This window comes from Rhinatrema bivittatum, chromosome 8, assembly GCF_901001135.1.
Source record: "Rhinatrema bivittatum chromosome 8, aRhiBiv1.1, whole genome shotgun sequence".
Classification (NCBI taxonomy): domain Eukaryota; kingdom Metazoa; phylum Chordata; class Amphibia; order Gymnophiona; family Rhinatrematidae; genus Rhinatrema; species Rhinatrema bivittatum.
Window position 1 is genome coordinate 73,275,313 of NC_042622.1, and position 18,661 is coordinate 73,293,973.

At 50.4% G+C, this 18,661-nt stretch overlaps 1 protein-coding gene across 12 annotated transcripts in view; it reads left to right on the plus strand.

Annotated features, from left to right (window-relative positions):
* RBM39 (RNA binding motif protein 39) overlaps nucleotides 1-18,661 on the plus strand; it is a 267,063-nt gene that overhangs the window by 210,544 nt on the left and 37,858 nt on the right. For all 12 annotated transcript variants that reach the window (XR_003858117.1, XM_029611511.1, XM_029611510.1 and 9 more), the window contains one exon: nucleotides 7,047-7,079. Coding sequence is in view for 11 of the 12 variants with exons in the window: in XM_029611511.1 (XP_029467371.1) it covers nucleotides 7,047-7,079 (33 nt within the window). In the remaining variant the exon portion in view is untranslated. The remainder of the gene's footprint in view (nucleotides 1-7,046; nucleotides 7,080-18,661) is intronic.

Here is an 18,661-nt window from a genome sequence, read left to right on the forward strand (position 1 = left end):
CAGCTTGAGGGTCATGTCACGGCTCATTCTGTGCGAGCCATGGCAGCTTTGGTGGCCCAGTTGCATGTGGTGCCTGTGGATGAGATCTGCAGGGCTGCGACTTGGAGTTCCCTCCACACCTTCGCCTCTCATTACTGTCTGACAAAGATGGCTGATGTGACAGCAGTTTTGGTCAGTCAGTCCTCTGTAACCTTTTTTTAGCAGTGAAAACCAACTCTTCCTCCCTTGGGCCCTTTATTCAGATTTAGGTTGTCTCCCTCTGTGGCCAATGGCACCAGAGTTGTTGTGCCCGTTGGCACCTGGTTGGATGCCTGTCAGTCTTGCTTGTTGTTCGGAAGCAGTCTGTAGCTATGTATTCACCCATGTGTGAAGACTACTATCCTGCTTGTCCTAGGAGAAAGAGTTCTTTACCTGTAACAGGTGTTTTCCCAGCGTGTAGCCAGATGGACTCAGGACCAATGGGTTATATGCTTCCCAGCTAGCAGAGGGAGACTGAGTCAGGTTTCAAAGCTGACGGCACCCTAGATACATCCCTGCAGTGACCTCAGCCCTTCAGTATCTCTCCGTCTCCTTGCAGATGTGGATGTGCTTTTCCTATAGGGATTGCTGTACCCTTTAGAAGAAGAAATTCTACATTTAAATTGGAGTAAGACTGAGCCCCGCTCTCCTGCGGTGATACCTAAAGTTCCCTCCCCCAATTGAGAATTCCTGATGTGGTTTTTGAGATCTCTCAGATGTGTGCCGGTTCCCGGCGTGGACTTGCTGCCAAAGCAGCTGAAAGACAGCAGGTGCAGGAAGCTGAGCGCGGCAGTGAGAGCCAAAGCTCTCTACCCTCATAGCCAGAGACAGTCTCTGTACTCAGCCGGTAAGCGCTGAGTCCAGGTAAAAAAGAGGATTCTTTCCAATTCAGAGATGTTGGAGGTTTTTCGTAAGGCTTCCTCCGGTCTCCTTGCTTGGCTCGCCATACTGATGATGTTCCCGATCCTATTGGGTTAAGGGGAAGTGGGCTTCCGAGCGGGTTGAGTGGCCCCCGGTGGGCAAGACCCTGCTATAGGCTTGGTAGATACACTGCATGGTAGGCCGCAACAGTGCCATCTTGCGTGCATTTTTGTACGTCTTGTATTACCCGCCATAGAGCATCGGTACGCGTGATGTGTGCCAGCATTGCACACATCACATGCATTCGTATGCGCACAACTCTCTCTAGGCGCAGAATTTAGGTAAAGCCGGGCGCACAGGCTGTGCATGTGCCTTGCCGTGCCCGCATAGACGCCTGAAATCTGTGCACACAAAATTTTTAAGCATTAGCCGTCTGAGCACACAGTTACTGTCATTAATGGATCCGGTAGCAAAGAAACATAAGAACCATTCTCTCAGCTGCTTGTTATATTAGGGCTACACAGTCTGACCTGAATTCTTAGTTATGTCAGCTTTGTGAGGAGGCCCAGGGAGAGTTGGCCTCCCCAGAATTTACTAAGCCCGGCTCCTCCCAATCTGAGGATGGGTCAGCCACAACCTTAACCGGCAGTACCCCGGGGCTGAATTTTCCATGGAAGTGGGAAATCCAGCTGCACCTACCCCAGTACTTCCTGGGCTAGGCATGGACTCTGCTGCCTTCTCTTGGGTGGAATTTGTTTCAAGGCCTTTAAGCCTTTATACAGGCACAGTCTGCTTCACTTGCCCCTGTCCAGATGGAACCCCAGCCGGTAAGGCCTTCCTCTCCCAGCCCTATTGGTAGATCTCAAGTCATGCCTCGCCTCACCAAGGGTATCGCTGGCAGGGCCCCGGACAGCATAGACGAAGAAGGGGATCTAGATTCCTTGGAAGATGGGGAAATCCCTCCGGGTTTAAAACCATATCAGATCATGTTACGTTTTTCCTATAGTTTCCCAGACCCTGAAGATGCTGGGAGTTCCTGGGGCGGAATCTGATGGAACCAAAGAAGAATCCCATTCCAGTGTCCCTATGGAAAGCCTCTTGCTATTTTCCGTTGCTGGAAGTCATCCAGGAGTTGATTGACCTGGAATGGGGATGCCCCTGAAGCGAGTTTTAAAGGTGGACGAGCATTAGAAGCTCTATACACGCTAGATCCAGCGGCGAGAGAACGTCTAAGTTTTCCTAAAGTGGATGTGCCTGTCTGCGCCTTCTCGAAGCGAACAACTATCCCAGTGGAGGGAGGAGTGGCCTTGAAGGATGCGCATGATAGGTGGATGGCATCCGTCCTTAAACAAGCCTATAGCAATGACCTTACAGATTGCTTCTTGTTGTGCCCTGGTAGCTTGGGCGAATTTCAAAGAGGTTATGGAACCCGCTGATGTGGTTTCTGACCTAGACCATACCTTGGCCAGAGGTGTGGCCTCAGTGGTGGTTGCCAGAAGACAGCTATGGCTGCAAAACTGGTCAGCAGACGCAACTTCAAAGACAAACCTCACAAAGATGTCCTTTAAGGGATCACTCCTCTTCAAAAACGAATTGGAAAAGCTGGCCAGTAAATGGGGTGAATCTCCAGTGCCCCAGCTACCAAAAGATAAGAAAAGCAGCTACAGCGCCCCTCGCCCATGAGGAGGGAGTCTATCTAGGGGCTCCCAATGCTTTTGGCCCTATAGAAAATCAACATTTCAGAGGTCTCTGTCCTTTGGGAGGTCTCAGTCCTTTCGGCGTCGACAGCCCAAGAGAGGGGCAGGTTCGAGTTCAGATTAGTCTGGAACCTCCCAATTAAGTTTTGCTGACCCACCTTCGGAACAAAGAGATAGGGGGTCGACTGTCCCTCTTTTAACAGTGGGTCGCGATCACTTTGGACAAATGGGTACTTGATGTCATACAAGAAAAATACGTGCTGGAGTTTCGTAGCACTCCTTGGGACATGTTCATGATGTCTCTCTGCCACTCCCAGCACAAGAAGCAGGTAGTGGAGTTTTAACTCGGTAAGGCTCCTCAGATTGAGGGATATAATTCCAGTACCTGCGTCCCAGGAAAATATGGGGCATTACTCCATCTATTTCATCGTACCCAAGAAGGAGGGTTCCTTTTGCCCCATCCTGGACCTCAAGAGTGTCAACCGACACCTACGGGTAATTCATTTCCGCATGGAAACTCTGCGCTCCGTGATAATAGCCGTACAACCGGGAGAGTTCTTAACCTCCCTGGACCTTTCCGAGGCCTACGTTCATATTCCAATCCGGCAAGAATATTGTTTCCTACGTTTTGCAATACTGGGCCGCCATTATCAGTTCCGGATGCTGCCTTCAGCTTGGCCACTGCCCCCAGAACATTTTCCAAGATTATGGTGGTTGTAGCGGCTACACTGAGAAAAGAGGGAATCCTGGTGCACTCATACTTGGACAACTGGTTGATCCGGGCAAAGTCCATGGAAGAGAGTCTCCGGGTGACCAACAGGGTGACTTCCCTGCTTCAAGAACTCTGTTGGATCGTAAACATGGAGAAAAACAGTCTCAAACCCTCCCAGTATTTGGAATATCTGGGAGTCCAGTTTGACACCAAGCAGGGCTTGGTGTCTTCCTCCTGTCCATGCGGCTAAGGAAGTTGATGTCCCAAGTGCGTTGGTTGACAAACACGATACACCCGACGGAGTGGAGCTGTCTTCAGTTTGATGGTGTCAACCCTTGAGGTACTATCGTGGGCAAGGGCACATATGTGACCACTTCAACTCTCCATGCTGTCACATTGGAACCCGCTGTCTCAAGACTATTCAATTCACCTCCACCTACCGATGGAAGTATGTTTTTGGCTCCAGTGGTGGCTGCAGGAAGCTCACCTGGGCAAAGGTGTAACCCTGTCCCTGCTGAGCTGGCTGGTCCTCGGGACAGACGCAAGCCTACGGGACTGGGGAGCTCACTGTTAATAACACTGCCCAGGGGCGTTGGACCAAGGAAGAGGTGCTCTGGAACATAAACTGCCTGGAAGCCCGGGCGGTCAGATTGGCATGTCTACAGTTCAGCCACATACTCCAGGGTCAAGCAGTCTGCGTAATGTTGGACAATACAACAGTGGTAGCCTACATCAACTGCCAGGGTGGGGGACCAAGAGCAGCAAGTGTCACACGAGATAAATCTCCTTATGGAATGGGCGGAAACACATCCCCAGATGATCTCGGCCTCCCACATTGCAGGAAAAGACAACGTCAGAGCTGACTTTCTAAGCAGGGAGTCTAGATCCAGGAGAATGGGCATTGTCTGTAAAAACCTTTCAGCTGAAGGTAAATCGCTGGGACCTCCCATCCATCGACCTGCTGGCCGCATCTCACAATGCGAAGGATTCCCCGATTCTTCAGTCGCAGAAGAAATGTGGTCCCTGGGGATTGATGCTCTCATTCAGACCTTGCCGGAAGAGGACTTGCTTTATGCCTTCCCTCTGTGGCCCCTGCTGGACAGGGTCATTTGCGGAATCGAGCACCACAGGGGATTAGTCCTACTAGTAGCTCCAGATTGGCCCAGGCATCTGTGGTGTGCGGAGACTCCTATTGGATACCCCTCTGTGCCTCCCACTGCGCAGGGACCTGCTTCAGCAGGGGACCGATCCTTCACAAGGATCCAACTCTATTCTGTCTTATGGTTTGGCCCTTGAGAACTCTCTCCTGATGAGTGGATATTCGGCGGCAGTAATTGCCACCTTACTCTGTGTGCGAAAGTTCTCTACGTCCTTAACATATGTGTGGGTCTGGAAAGTATTTGAGGCCTGGTGCGAGGATCGCGGTGTTTCCCCTCAGACAGCCAAAATCCCACTAATTCTAGAATTTTTACAGGATGGCGTCAATAAAGGATTGACCTTAACTCCTTGAAGGTCCAGGTAGCGATTCTCTCCTGTTTCAGGGCGAGGTGCACGGAATCCGCCTTTTGTCTCATCTGGATATGGCCCGTATTATGAAAGGGGTAGAGCACCTCTGGCCACCGCTATGGTAGCCGGTTCCCTTGTGAAATCTTAATCTAGTATTGGAGTTTTTGGCAGGCCCTCCTTTTGCTTGCCGTGCAGTCTTTCTTTGTGCTTGTTAACCCTGAAAACTGTGTTGTTGGCAGCTATATGCTCGGCTCGTCACATCTCTGAACTACAGGCATTGTGTCGGGAACCATTCCCCTGGATGATTCCAGGAGCATTACAACTTCATACCGTTCCATCCTTCTTGCCTAAGGTAGTCTTGGAGTTTCATTTGAAATAGTCCATTTCATTGCCATCCCCTGATAGGCACGAGGATGTGGAAGAATACTGCCTCTGCCATTTAGTCAGTAGGCTTTTGGTGCTGTATATGGAAGTTTCAGAACTGGTCCGCAAGATGGACAGCTTGTTTGTTCTTCATGATGGAAGGATGCAGGGTGAACCAGCTTTGTGGGCTACCATAGCTTGCTGGATCAAGGAGGTGGTCACGGGAGCCTATGTGGAGGTAGAAAAGCCATTACCCTTTCAGGTTAAAGCTCATTCCACTAGGGCTCAGGCAATCTCCTGGGCGGAAGCTAGACTGCTGTCTCCTGCCGAACAGCGACGTGGTCCTCTTTACACAGCTTCTCCATGTTCTGTCGCCTGGACGTTCAGGCCCAAGAGGTCGCAGCCTTTGCAGGACGGTGTTAACTGGACCGCGGACAGCCTCCCGCACTGATCAGGAGTAGCTTTTGTACTTCCCATTGGTCCTGAGTCCATCTGGCTACATGCTAGGAAATGGAGAAATGACTTACCTGATAATTTTGTTTTCTGTAGTGTCAGACAGATGGAATCACCATCCTGCCCCCGGCTGCCCAAGAATAGTGGCAAGGAATCGCCCGTGAAATGAATCTAGATTCCAAGAGATTACGGGTAAGCAGTCACCCAGTCCCTAGATCAGGGCATCTATAATCTTGCTGGGATTCAGCATTTGTTTGGTTAAGTACAGTTACGGTTATCCGTTTTTAGTCAAGTTGGTTTTAATAAAGTTTTAATCAAGTTTTTCAATAGTATGGCCATAAGGCTTTTGAAGAGAATACTGAAGGACTGAGGTCACTGCAGGGGTGTATGTAGGATGATGTCAGCTTTGAAACCTGTCTCCATCTCCATCTGCTAGCTGGAGAGCATATAACCCATTGGTCATGAGTCCATCTGTCTACACTAAGGAAAATGAAATTATCAGGTAAGTAATTTCTCTAATAGCTGTTCTCCGAAGCCAGAAGGATAATCAGCCACACATACTCTCTACCCCATTGGTGTTGGATCTTCAGCTTGTGTATAAGACTGAGGAGACCTGCACTGTGATAACCCTATAGAAATGTTTTTGTAAGCCCAGAAAAGCCACCTAGGTTCTGAGAGAGTTGCTGTGCATCGGCACCATCAAATGACATTGCCTATTTGTGTGGCTGATTGAATATTTCAATGTATTGTTCACGTAACTAAAGTACTTTTTATCTTGCTTTGCATGGAAAACACCCATTACAGTTAAGCAAGTTAGTAAGGGTTTGTTTTGTTTGTTTTTAATTTTCATCGTTTGTTTCATGTCTGATTTTTTTTTTTTTTTTTTTTTGATGCTTTTTAAATTCTTTTCTCTGTATAAAGTATTTTGCTTCTTTCTTCTCTCCCTCCCTCCAGCCTCTTCCATTCTTCATTCTTAACCTCTGCTCCCTTGCACCTCCTTCCTTAGGAACCTCTCCTCCTCAATGGAGCCCAGTAGCAGAAGTTTGCCCCATGCCATATCAGCAGCTGTTCCACATAAGCCAGTTGCAGAGTGCTGTCCCAGGCCTGTTTCTTATGGACCTGGAGCAGTGCTGGGTGCTGAATTCTAGGTGACCTGGGATCTGATATATTTTCCTGCCCTACTCAGTAATAGCTCTTAATAAAAAGCTTAGCCATAGAAAATGGAAAATGTATAGTTTTATACTGCTTGACATGGTTCATAGAAGCAATATGTGAAGTTTAATAAATAACATTCTTGTTTTGTGTTGCATAGTATATGTCTAGGCAAGCCCTTGAAGGGTGCAGAATATGCTCTGATCCTGGCCTATAAGCACTGTAGTGAATGAGAGTCAGTGTTTAGTGTATTAACTAACAACTTTGTACATGTTTTTTTCTAGATTTGCAGTCAAGACTCACACAGCAGAGTGAAGGTGAGATGAAAAAAATAGGAATTTTAATTAAAAAGATGTTTAACCAGAACATTTTTTACAAGGTCAAAATGTGTTAATATCCACACTATATTGAAAATCATACCACACAGAATAAGGTAAGGACTTAGTTTGGGAAAAATGCTTTGGCGTTCAGAAAGTAGGGCAGTTTTAGGTTAATTGCCATGGTCCAAAAATCTGTGTTGTCCTCAAGATCCTCAACCCTTATGTTTAGAAAGGAAAGTATTTGATCTTCAATGCACAGTATGAAATTCAACAGAAATAAAATAACAGCTATTTCAGACCTTGCTAGTAAAGTAAAAAATTTAAGATACTCAAAACCTACGATTGATTTGCCACAATGATTTGCAAAGGTTTGTTTATATGAGCTACACTGTGGAATATTTGAACTTTGTGGCCAACAAGCTATGGATGGAATAATTGAGAACTTGAAAATGTCTTCTGCCAGAAGATGATACTGTGAACTTAGAGCTTTTTTCATTCTTAAAGCAGTGGGTCTGGATTTTCCATTAGACTTAGAATCTAGCCCATTGTATGTATAGGGAACTACAGGTACCTCCAGGAGAAACTCTTATAATCATGAGGAAGGAAGCTTGAGGAATGGTTTAGAGCAAGGGTGGTCAACTCCAGTCCTCGACAGTCACAAACAGGCTGGGTGTTCAGGATGTCCTCAATAAATATGCATGAGTTCCCTGTACGTACCCGGATCAGTCCAAACTGTGGGTTGTGCCTCCCTTCCAGCAGATGAGATGGAGAGAAAAACTTCAAGGGCACCTTTAGTTAACCTGGTGTGCCCACTGCATCCCTTCAGTCTTTCTCTGTCTCCAGCAGATGGAGGTGATGCAAACCTGCAGTCTTGTCCTGATTAAGGGTTGAGGCTTATCCCTTTAAAGGAGAAAAAAAAAAGTATAGCTTTAATTGCTTGCTCTCATCTTCAGCTCCTAAAGCGAATCAAGCTACAAAAAAAAAAAAAAGAAATTCAGGAAATCCCCCCGGGGGGCAGTTAGGTTCAAGTGAGCCATCCTCCCTGGTAGACGTTCAGGAACTGGGGTTGGTTACCCCGCTGGGCTCCTCGCAGGTAAGACGAAGGGGGAGAAACCGGTGGTCCGGTCCCTCTTCCAACTTGCAACCCCGATCAAATTGTTGTAAAAAAAAAAAAGCAGCATCCTGCCGTTGATTCTTCTTTTTAGCAGCTGCACTGCAATTTACATCGGGGGGCCATCTGAGCATCTTTAGAGCTTATCGGGCTCCCTGCCTCGTTTCCTCTGCCCCTCGTTTCTGTCGTGTCCGTCCGTCTCCTCCCCCCCGGACTTTATGCCGCGGTCATCTTCTTGTATTGCTTGCGGGGAGTCCAGACTCTCCTGTGCAGGCCTTTGCCTGCAGTGTATTTCGGGGGGGAAAGCAGCTCTTTTCAGGCTGCCAGCAGCTTTTCTAAGCCCCGAGATGCAGTAAAAAAGGGCAGCGCCTCGGGAAGTCTGGGCCGATCCGTTCCCCCTCAGCGTGGGAACGGCGGCCATTTTGAAAATTTATGCTGAAGCAAGAACAATGGGGGCAGGGGAGCTCCCTCTCAATTTTTCCCCAGTAGATGCAAGCCCTGGGAATATTTTTGATCAAGACCAGGAGGTTTTGCACGATGGACCCGATCCCCTGGAGGGGGATGGAGCTGGTTCTACAGATTTCTCCTTGGACTTTGTGCTACTTATGTACAAAGCCTTTTTGGCTACTCAGCAGAGCGGTGCTCTGCGTCTGTCATATGGCACCAGCCCCCCATTTCCTAGCGTGTAGCAGATGGACTCAAAACAAGTGGGTATAGTGTGCTCGTGCTAGCAGTTGGAGACGGATCTGACGTCAGCACGGGTACATATACCCCCCACAGGAAGTGTAGCAATTCAGTAATTTCCGTCTCCAAAGCAGTTTGGAGCTACCTCACGCTCGCTGAGCGTGTTTCCAAATTCTAACGACTAAATTCATAGAAGAAACCTACCTGAAGACGAGCCCTGCACTCCTGCGGTGATACCATTCGGTCCCTCCCCCAGTTGAGTTTCCCGAGCTGACTTCCTTGGTCCCTCGGAGGTAAGAGCCTCAGTCTGGTGGCCGATTCGCGGCAGGGACCTAGCCCCCGAGTGAGAAGGGCTCGGGTGTGGCATAGAGGCAGCCTCGGTCCCAGCGAGGACTTGGCCCCCGGGCAAGACGAGTTCGGGCGTGGCCTAGAGGCAGCGGGTGCACTTCCTCGAGCGCGGCGGTGACGGTATTTACCCTCTCCCCCTGCAGCCGGAGACCGCCCGGATCGCAGCCGGGAAGCACCCGAAGACAAGGTAAGGCGTACATCTTTACTTGTGGTCTCCGAGAAAGTGAGGATTAGCGGGGTTTGCCTACGTGGCAGCCAGCCAGAAAGGTCGCCATCTTGCCTGTCTACTCGCCTTCGCCACCTGAGCGCACGCGGATGGGCGCACGTTGCTGAGCGCACGCGGATGGGCGCACGTTGCTGAGCGCACGCGGATGGGCGCACGTTGCTGAGCGCACGCGGATAGGCGCGCATTCATGGGCGCCCTTTCATAAGACGCCTGTGGGTAGGCGCATGTTCATGGGCGCCTGTTCATAAGACGCCCGTTCCTAGGCGCATGCTGCTAAGCGCAGGCTGATAAGCGCGCATTCCTTAGCGCACATTGGTAGGCGCATATTAGTAGGCGACACATATTACAAGGCGCATACTCCGGCTGGGAGGAAATAACAGGCGAAATGGAGCATAAGAGAGCCCATACGGCTGCAGAGCCGGCGCCTCCAGAATCAGGCATCAGAGCCCTAAGCCTCTGCTCAGCATGCAACCTCAGGGCCACACAGAGCGAGGAAGCAGATTCCCTATGTGCCCAATGTGAGAAGGCCATGGGAGTTCCAGGCCAGGACCGGTCCCAGCCTAGCGTACTTGCCAGTTTCTCAGGGAACACTCCGGACTTAGCGGGCCGCGGGGAGCAGCCAGGGAACCCGAGAGACCTGGTGCCCCTATGGCCAGATCCGGCTTCGCTTTCCTGGGTGGACTTATTCAAGGGGATTCACGCCTTTGTCCAGATGCGGCCTGCTCCTCAAAGGGGCTTTTCCGTTCCGGATGAGCCGGCCCCTGGACCCTCAAGACCTAGGCACGGCCACTCGCCACCCGAAAGCCCTACTTATGGGGAGTCGGATTGCTCCGAGGAAGATGAGGAACCCCCCAAGGAAGGAGAACTCCCCTCTGAGATAGAGCCATATCGGACCATGAGACGCTTCTTTCGGAAAGAGGATCTTCCAGGCCTGGTCTCACAATGCCTATCAGAACTGGCTATTCCGGGCCAGGACACCCCAGGGGAACCTAGAATGAACCCCCTGCTAGAGGGCCTGCGTCAAACGGCTCACCATTTTCCCCTCCTACAAGCAGCACAGCAGCTAATTGATCTGGAATGGAACGCGCCGGAGGCCTCATTCAAAAGGGGTCGGGCCTTGTCAGGCATGTACCCTCTGGACCCAGCGTCCAAGGAGCTGCTGGCGTGCCCCAAGGTAGACGCCATAGTTAACGCAATTGTGAAGCGCACCACCATTCCGGTTGAGGGGGGAGCGGCCCTCAAGGATACACATGACCGGCGCATGGACACCATTCTAAAGCAAGCCTTTGAGGTGGCAGCCATGTCCCTACGAATCGCGACCTGCTGCACTGTGGTGACAGCGTTCCTATTTATCACAAGCTAGAAACAACACCCCGGGAGAAGACATAGAATCAGCTCTCGCGTTCCTTACTGACGCAGCCTCCGACCTAGTCCGTACGGCAGCCAAGGGAGTGTCATCCTCAGTGGCAGCCAGGAGACAGCTCTGGCTACGTAATTGGGCGGCCGACTCTTCCTCCAAGACACACCTCACAAGAATGCCCTTTAAGGGATCCCTACTGTTCGACAGCGATCTCGAGAAACTGGCTAATAAATGGGGTGCCTCTCCATTACCCCGTCTACCAGAAGACAGGTCGAGGAGGAGCCAGCGATCTTTCTCTAGACCATCCAGAGGTAGAAACTCTCAGCGCTTCAACCCTTACAGGGCTCGCTACCAAGCGTCTCGTTCTCAGGCCAGGAACCAGCCCTTTCAGACTAAGCACAACAAGAGGAGAACCAGCTCGGGTTCTGGCCCCGGCAGTACACCACAATGACAATCAGCCGACCCATCCGGGGGTAGCAGCCATAGGGGGCAGGCTAACCCTCTTCTACCGCAGGTGGGTCGAGATTACCTCAGACCAGTGGGTCCTCGCCATCATCCGAGAAGGGTATTACCTGGATTTTCTTCGGCTCCTGCCGGACAAGTTTGTGGAATCTCCTGGTTCACCTCTCAAGAAGGCGGCACTAGAAGTTACCTTATAGAGGCTCCTGGCCCTAAAAGCCATAATCCCAGTGCCTGCAGGGGAGATAAATTCTGGGCATTATTCCATTTACTTCATTGTACCCAAAAAGGAGGGCACTTTCAGGCCCGTCCTGGACCTCAAGTCAGTCAACAGACACCTACGGGTCCCCAGCTTTCGCATGGAAACTCTACGGTCTGTCAAGAATGCAGTACAGCCAGGGGAGTTTCTCACCTCCCTAGATCTGTCAGAAGCCTATTTGCATATCCCAATCCATCGGGATCACCAGCGCTATTTACGCTTCAAAGTCCTGAATCAGCACTTCCAGTTCCGAGCTTTACCCTTCGGGTTAGCCACCGCGCCGCGTATCTTTACCAAGGTCATAGTAGTAGTGGCGGCGGCACTCAGGAAGGAAGGAATTCTCGTCCATCCCTACCTGGACGATTGGCTGATCAGGGCAACGTCACCGGAGGAGAGCCACCGGGCAACCAACAGAGTTATAGCTCTTCCGGAAAGCCTAGGATGGGTAGTCAACATAAACAAGAGTTCCCTACAGCCGTCCCAGTCGCTGGAATACCTAGGAGTTCAATTCGACACCCAGGAAGACAAGGTCAGCCTGACCTCCAAGAGGAAATCAAAACTCCGGAATCATCTGCAGGCCCTGCTGAGCGCCATCTGGCCCACAGCTCGGGATTACCTACAGGTCCTCGGCCTCATGGCATCCACTCTGGAGGTGGTACCATGGGCGCGGGCTCATATGAGACCATTGCAACGCGCCCTCCTATCTCTGTGGAGCCCACGATTACAGAACTACACCGTACCCCTACCTCTACCAGCCAGAGTGCGGAAGCAGCTACGTTGTGGTTGCAGCCCGGCCACATGAGCCGGGGGTCAAGAATGTCCTCCCCAAGCTGGACCCTGCTCACTACAGATGCCAGCCTGAACGGATGGGGAGCACACTGCGAAGAACTCCGCCCAAGAGTCGAGGTGGAACATCAACCGACTAGAAGCAAGGGCAGTCAGGCTCGCATGCCTGCGATTTGCCCACAGAGCGGTCAGAGTGATGTCGGACAACGCCACCACAGTGGCATACATCAACCGACAGGGCGGAACCAGAAGCCAACAGGTGTCCCTAGAAATAACTCCCCTGATGATTTGGGCGGAAGCAAATCTCCAGGACATCTCCGCCGTCCACATTGCCGGGAAGGACAACACCACGGCAGACTTCCTCAGCAGAGAAAGCCTAAACCCGAGGGAGTGGCAGCTGTCGCCCACAGCTTTCCAGATAATTGTGGATCAGTAGGGGACACCGGGCATGGACCTACTAGCGGACAGGTCCAACGCTCAAGTACCCAGATATTTCAGCCGCAGGCGGGATCCTCTATCCCAGGGGATCGATGCCCTGGTACAGCCATGGCCTCAGGAGATCCTGCTATATGCCTTTCCTCCGTGGCCCCTGCTGGGCGCCATTATACACAAGATTCAGCGACACAGAGGCCTAGTTCTTCTAGTTGCCCCGGACTGGCCAAGAAGACCCTGTTACGCAGACATGAGAAGACTGCTGGCAGGGAATCCTCTACCTCTGCCTCCATACAGGGACCTGCTGCGGCAAGGTCCCATCCTCCATGAGGATCCAGCTCAATTCTCTCTTACGGCCTGGCCATTGAGAGGGCTAGACTGAAGAAAAGAGGATACTCGGAGCCGGTAATAGATACACTCCGAGCACGCAAGTTCTCCACATCACTGACATATATCAGGATCTGGAGAGATTTTGAAGTCTGGTGAGACTCTCACAGCACCAATTCACATGCCGCTAAGATTCCTATCATTTTGGATTTCCTACAAGATGGACTTCAGAAGGGTCTGTCCCTCAATTCCATCAAGGTTCAGGTAGCAACGCTGTCTTGCTACGGTCCCAGGAGTGACGGCAATACCATTGCTAAACACCCAGACGTCTCACGTTTCCTGAAAGGAGTCAAACACATTCGCCCGCCACTGAAGTGGCCAGTGCCCCTGTGGAACCTCAACCTAGTGTTGGAATTTCTAGCGGGACCTGCCTTCAGGCCCCTTCGAGGCCTGTCTCTCCGGTTGTTAACCTTGAAGATGGTGTTCTTGCTGGCTGTGTGTTCAGCACGCCGCATCTCAGAGCTACAAGCACTGTCCTGCCGTGATCCTTTTCTCAGAATCACTCCAGAGGCTATCCATCTTCACACGGTTCCTTCCTTCTTACCCAAAGCAGTCTCACAATTTCACCTCAACCAAACCATATCCTTGCCAAGCACGGAAGGTTTGAAGAAATCGGAAGAAGGTCGAATACTGCGCCATCTCGACATTGGCAGGTTGCTGTCCAGATACTTGGAAATGTCAGAAGCAGTACGGAAGACGGGACCACCTGTTCGTCCTTCACAGCGGGAAGAAGCAAGGGGAAGCGGCCTCACGGCCAACCATCGCCCGCTGGATCAAAGAAGTTATCAAGGCGGCCTACATAGAGGCAGGAAAACCACCACCTCTACAGGTCAAGGCTCATTCTACCAGAGCACAATTGGCCTCTTGGGCAGAAACTAGGATGCTGTCACCGGCAGAGATATGTAAAGCGGCGACGTGGTCCTCCCTCCATACCTTCTCCAGATTCTACCGTCTGGACGTCCAGGCCAGGGAGGACACAGCATTTGCGAGGGCAATCCTAAACGGACCTCGGGCAGCCTCCCGCCCAGTCCGGGAGTAGCTTTTGTACATCCCACTTGTTTTGAGTCCATCTGCTACACGCTAGGAAATGTAGAGATTACTTACCTGATAATCTCCTTTTCCTTAGTGTATGCAGATTGACTCAGCATCCCGCCCGGCTGCCGGTATACATGGGGATTCGCCGACTCACGGTAAGCCATGTTTTCTTATATAGGGCATCCACCCTGCCGGGTGTCGACGCCTTCCGGTTGAGAACACTGTGGCGGTCTCCAGCTACCATCAATTGGTCAGGGTAATCCTATTCATTTAATCGATCGGTCAGTCACACATATATCCATAAAGCTTTTGCAAGGAAGATTACTGAATTGCTACACTTCCTGTGGGGGTAGATGTACCCGTGCTGACGTCATATCCATCTCCAACTGCTAGCACGAGCACACTTTACCCTCTTGTTTTGAGTCCATCTGCATACACTAAGGAAAAGGAGATTATCAGGTAAGTAATCTCTACATTAAGCTTGCCAAACGTACAGAAGCTCCAGCGTCTCTGCGGGTCGCCAAATTGCGGGGCTCGTCCGTGGCAGGCGCATCTGTCCCTTCAGTGACATGGACAGAGGTGCAGCAGACGCACTGACTCCACCCTTGCCTCCTTCGGGGGCAGAGGAGGACCTAGTAAAGCAGTCCCCTCTCGATGGTGAAGACCCTAAGCTGGTCCGCTTATTCCACAGGGAAGAGTTAGAGCCGCTAATTCCCTCTGTTTTATCTGAACTTGGGGTGGATATCCCTCAGGATACTCTTCCGCAGGATTCCTTGGACCCGGTTTTAGCGGGCCTGCGAGCCCCAGCCAAGGCCTTTCCGTTTCATCCCATGCTGCAACAGCTGATGACCTGGGAGTGGGACATGCCAGATGCCGGTTTGAGTGGGCAGGGTTATGGATAAGCTTTATCCCCCTGCTTGACGATTCTCCGGAGCTCTTGAAGTCCCCTAAGGTGGATGCATCAGTATCGGCGGTAACAAAGCGAACAGCTATTCCTGTCGCAGGGGCGGTGGCCCTCAAGAATCTACAGGATAGAAAGCTAAGGTGCTCCTCAAACGGATCTTCGAAGTTTCAGCTTTGGGAATCCGAGAGGCAGTGTGCAGTAGCTATATGCTGCAGGCGAGCCTCCGCTGGGTCCAACAATTATTAACTTCCAGAGAACTGCCACCCAGGAAAGGCTGAGCAGGCTGAGCGCTTGGAAGCAGCAGTGGCTTATGGAGCAGATGCTGTCTATGATCTCCTGCGGACTTCCTCTTGTATCATTGTCCGCTGTATTGACGCGACGGCTCCTGTGGCTCCGCACTCAACGCACAATAAAGCTCCGGAATTTGTTGTCAGAGGATGTGGTTAGTGCAGTTAGTGTAGCTGGGTTCAAAAATGGTTTGGATAAGTTCTTGGAGGAGAAGTCTATTAAATGCTATTAATCAAATTTACTTAAAATTAATAGCAGTGGCTATTCCCTATCAGTGGCATGGGATCTTCTTAGTGTTTGGGTAATTGCCAGGTTCTTGTGGCCTAGTCACGGACGATGGACTTCCTAGGAGCATGGTTCGATACCAGACTCGGAAAAGTATTTCTCCCGCCGGACCAAGTGACCAAGCTGCAGGAACAAGTTTGTTGCTTGTTATCGCTGCCACTCCCCAAAACCTGGGACTATCTACAGGTCCTCAGCTCCATGGCATCCACCTTGGAGTTGGTCCCCTGGGCTTTTGCTCATATGAGACCGTTACAATGAGCATTACTTTCCCGTTGGGATGCCAAATCGGAGGACTTCCAGTTCCCTCTGCCACTCACAGATCACGCCTTTCCAGTCTTGGATGGTGGCTTTGCCCCAACAACCTGACTCGCAGAGTAGACCTCGAGGTCCCGGATTGGATCATGGTGACCACAGATGCCAGCCTCTCTGGTTGTGGAGCGGGTTTCAATCCTGCTCAGTCCAGGGGAGCTTGTCCACGGAAGAGTCCAGCTGGTCGATCAATCGTCGATCAAGACGGTTCGGTTAGCTTTGCAGCACTTCCTACTGTTGTTGCACAGTCGAGCGGTCAGAGTCCTCTCTGACAATGCGACAACGGTGGCCTACATCAGCCGTCAAGGAGGAACCAAAAGTCAAGCCGTGGCCGAAGAGGCGGAACAGCTCATGATTTGGGGGGAAAAACATCTTGCTCTACTGTCAGCATCTCACATCGCCAGATCCGACAACATTCAGGCGGACTTTCTCAGTCAAAGATGAATAGATCCAGTGGAGTGGGAACTTTCTAGACCTAGCAATGGATCTCATCTTGCCACATTGACTTGATGGCGACGAAAGACAATGCCAAGGCTCCTCGCTTTTTCAGCCGCAGAAGGGATCGATGCTTGGTTCTCCCATAGCCCGCCTCGGTTCTCCTGTATGTGTTTCCACCGTGCCTCTGGTGGGCAAAGTTCTACGCAGGATAGAAGTTCACCCAGGAACCGTAATCCTAGTTGCTCCAGAGTGGCCCTGACGTCCATGGTTCACGGATCTAGTCAATCTTGCGGTGGACGGGCCCCTGAGGCTCGGTCACCTTCCCAACCTGCTTCGTCAGGGCCCTATATTTTTCTACCAGGGAGATCGCTTTTGTCTAGCGGCTTGGCTTTTGAAAGAAGGAGATTAAGGAAGAAAGGGTATTCAAAAGAAGTAATTTCTACTTTGTTGCTAGCCCAAAAAACCTCTACCTTACTCTCCTATGTCAGGGTGTGGCGAGTTTTTGAGACGTGTCGTGGCCAAGGCATTCTCCCCAAACAGTCTTCGGTGGCTCATATTTTGGCATATTTGCAGGCCGGCTTAGCGAAAGGTTTGTCCTTTAATTCCCTCCGGGTACAAGTGGCGGCTTTAGGTTCTCTGGTAGGTATCTCCTTAGCATCACATCCAGATGTGGTTAGATTTCTCAGGGGAGTGAGACATTTGAATCCTCCTGTCCATCCATCCAGTATGTCCCTCCTGGAACCTTAATTTGTTCCTTCAAATCTTGTGTGATACCCCGTTTGAACCTCTTAAAAAAAGGCAACTTTGAAGGATCTCTCTTTGAAAACGGTGTTCTAAGTAGCCATATGCTCCGCTCGCAGGATCTCTGAACTACAAGCTCTATCTTGTAGGGAGCCTTTTTTGAGAATCTCTGAATTGGGAGTGTCACTTCGCACAGTTCCTTCCTTTTTACCAAAGGTGGTTTCAAGTTTTCATTTAAGTCAGTCAGTAGAACTCCACGCCTTTTCCAGTTTGTCCTGTGATGAGCCGCACACGAGAGAGCTACGGCGTCTGGATATTTGATGAGCTCTTTTACGTTATTTGGAAATCACTAATCCTTTCAGATATTCAGATCATCTGTTTGTTTTGTGGAGCGGACCTAAAAAGGGTCCGAAAGCTTCTAAACCCCAACGATTGCACGATGGTTGAAAGTTTCCACTTACATTTGCAAAGGTAGACCTATCCCCGAGGGGTTGAAGGCCCATTCCATTCGTTCACAAGTGGCTTCATGGGCCGAATGCCAGCTGGTATCGCCACAAGAAATATGTAGAGCGGCTACTTGGAAGATGCTCCATACATTTGCTCGTCACTACCGCTTGGATGTTCAAGCTCCAGATGTCTGTAATTTTGGCAGTGGGGTTCTTCGCGCAGGATTCTCATCGTCCCACCCTGTTTAGGAAAGCTTTGGTACATCCCACAGTCTGGACTGATCCAGGGACATACAGGGAAAAGAAAATTGGTTCTTACCTGTTAATGTTCATTCCTGTAGTACCACGGATCAGTCCAGACGCCCACCCAGAAAAGAGTTTTTCCACGAGTCCATGCTGATTGTCAATTTTATTGCAGAAAGCTACAGGTTGCTTGTTCACAAAGTTAACTTTATTACAGTTATTGCTTGATTTGTTATGGTTAATATTTTTTTTTACTGTTCTGCTTGGATATTCTTAAGACTGAAGGGATGCAGTGGGCACACCATGTTAACTAAGGGTGCCTTTGAAGTTTTTCTCTCTCCATCGGCTGGAAGAACATAAGAACATAAGAAATTGCCATGCTGGGTCAGACCAAGGGTCCATCAAGCCCAGCATCCTGTTTCCAACAGAGGCCAAACCAGGCCACAAGAACTTGGCAATTACCCAAACACTAAGAAGATCCCATGCTACTGATGCAATTAATAGCAGTGGCTATTCCCTAAGGAAATTTGATTAATAGCCATTAATGGACTTCTCCTCCAAGAACTTATCCAAATCTTTTTTGAACCCAGCTACACTAACTGCACTAACCACATCCTCTGGCAACAAATTCCAGAGCTTTATTGTGCGTTGAGTGAAAAATAATTTTCTACGATTAGTCTTAAATGTGCTACTTGCTAACTTCATGGAATTGCCCCCTAGTCCTTCTATTATTCAAAAGTGTAAATAACCAATTCACATCTACGCGTTCAAGACCTCTCATGATCTTAAAGACCTCTATCATATCCCCCCTCAGCCGTCTCTTCTCTAAGCTGAACAG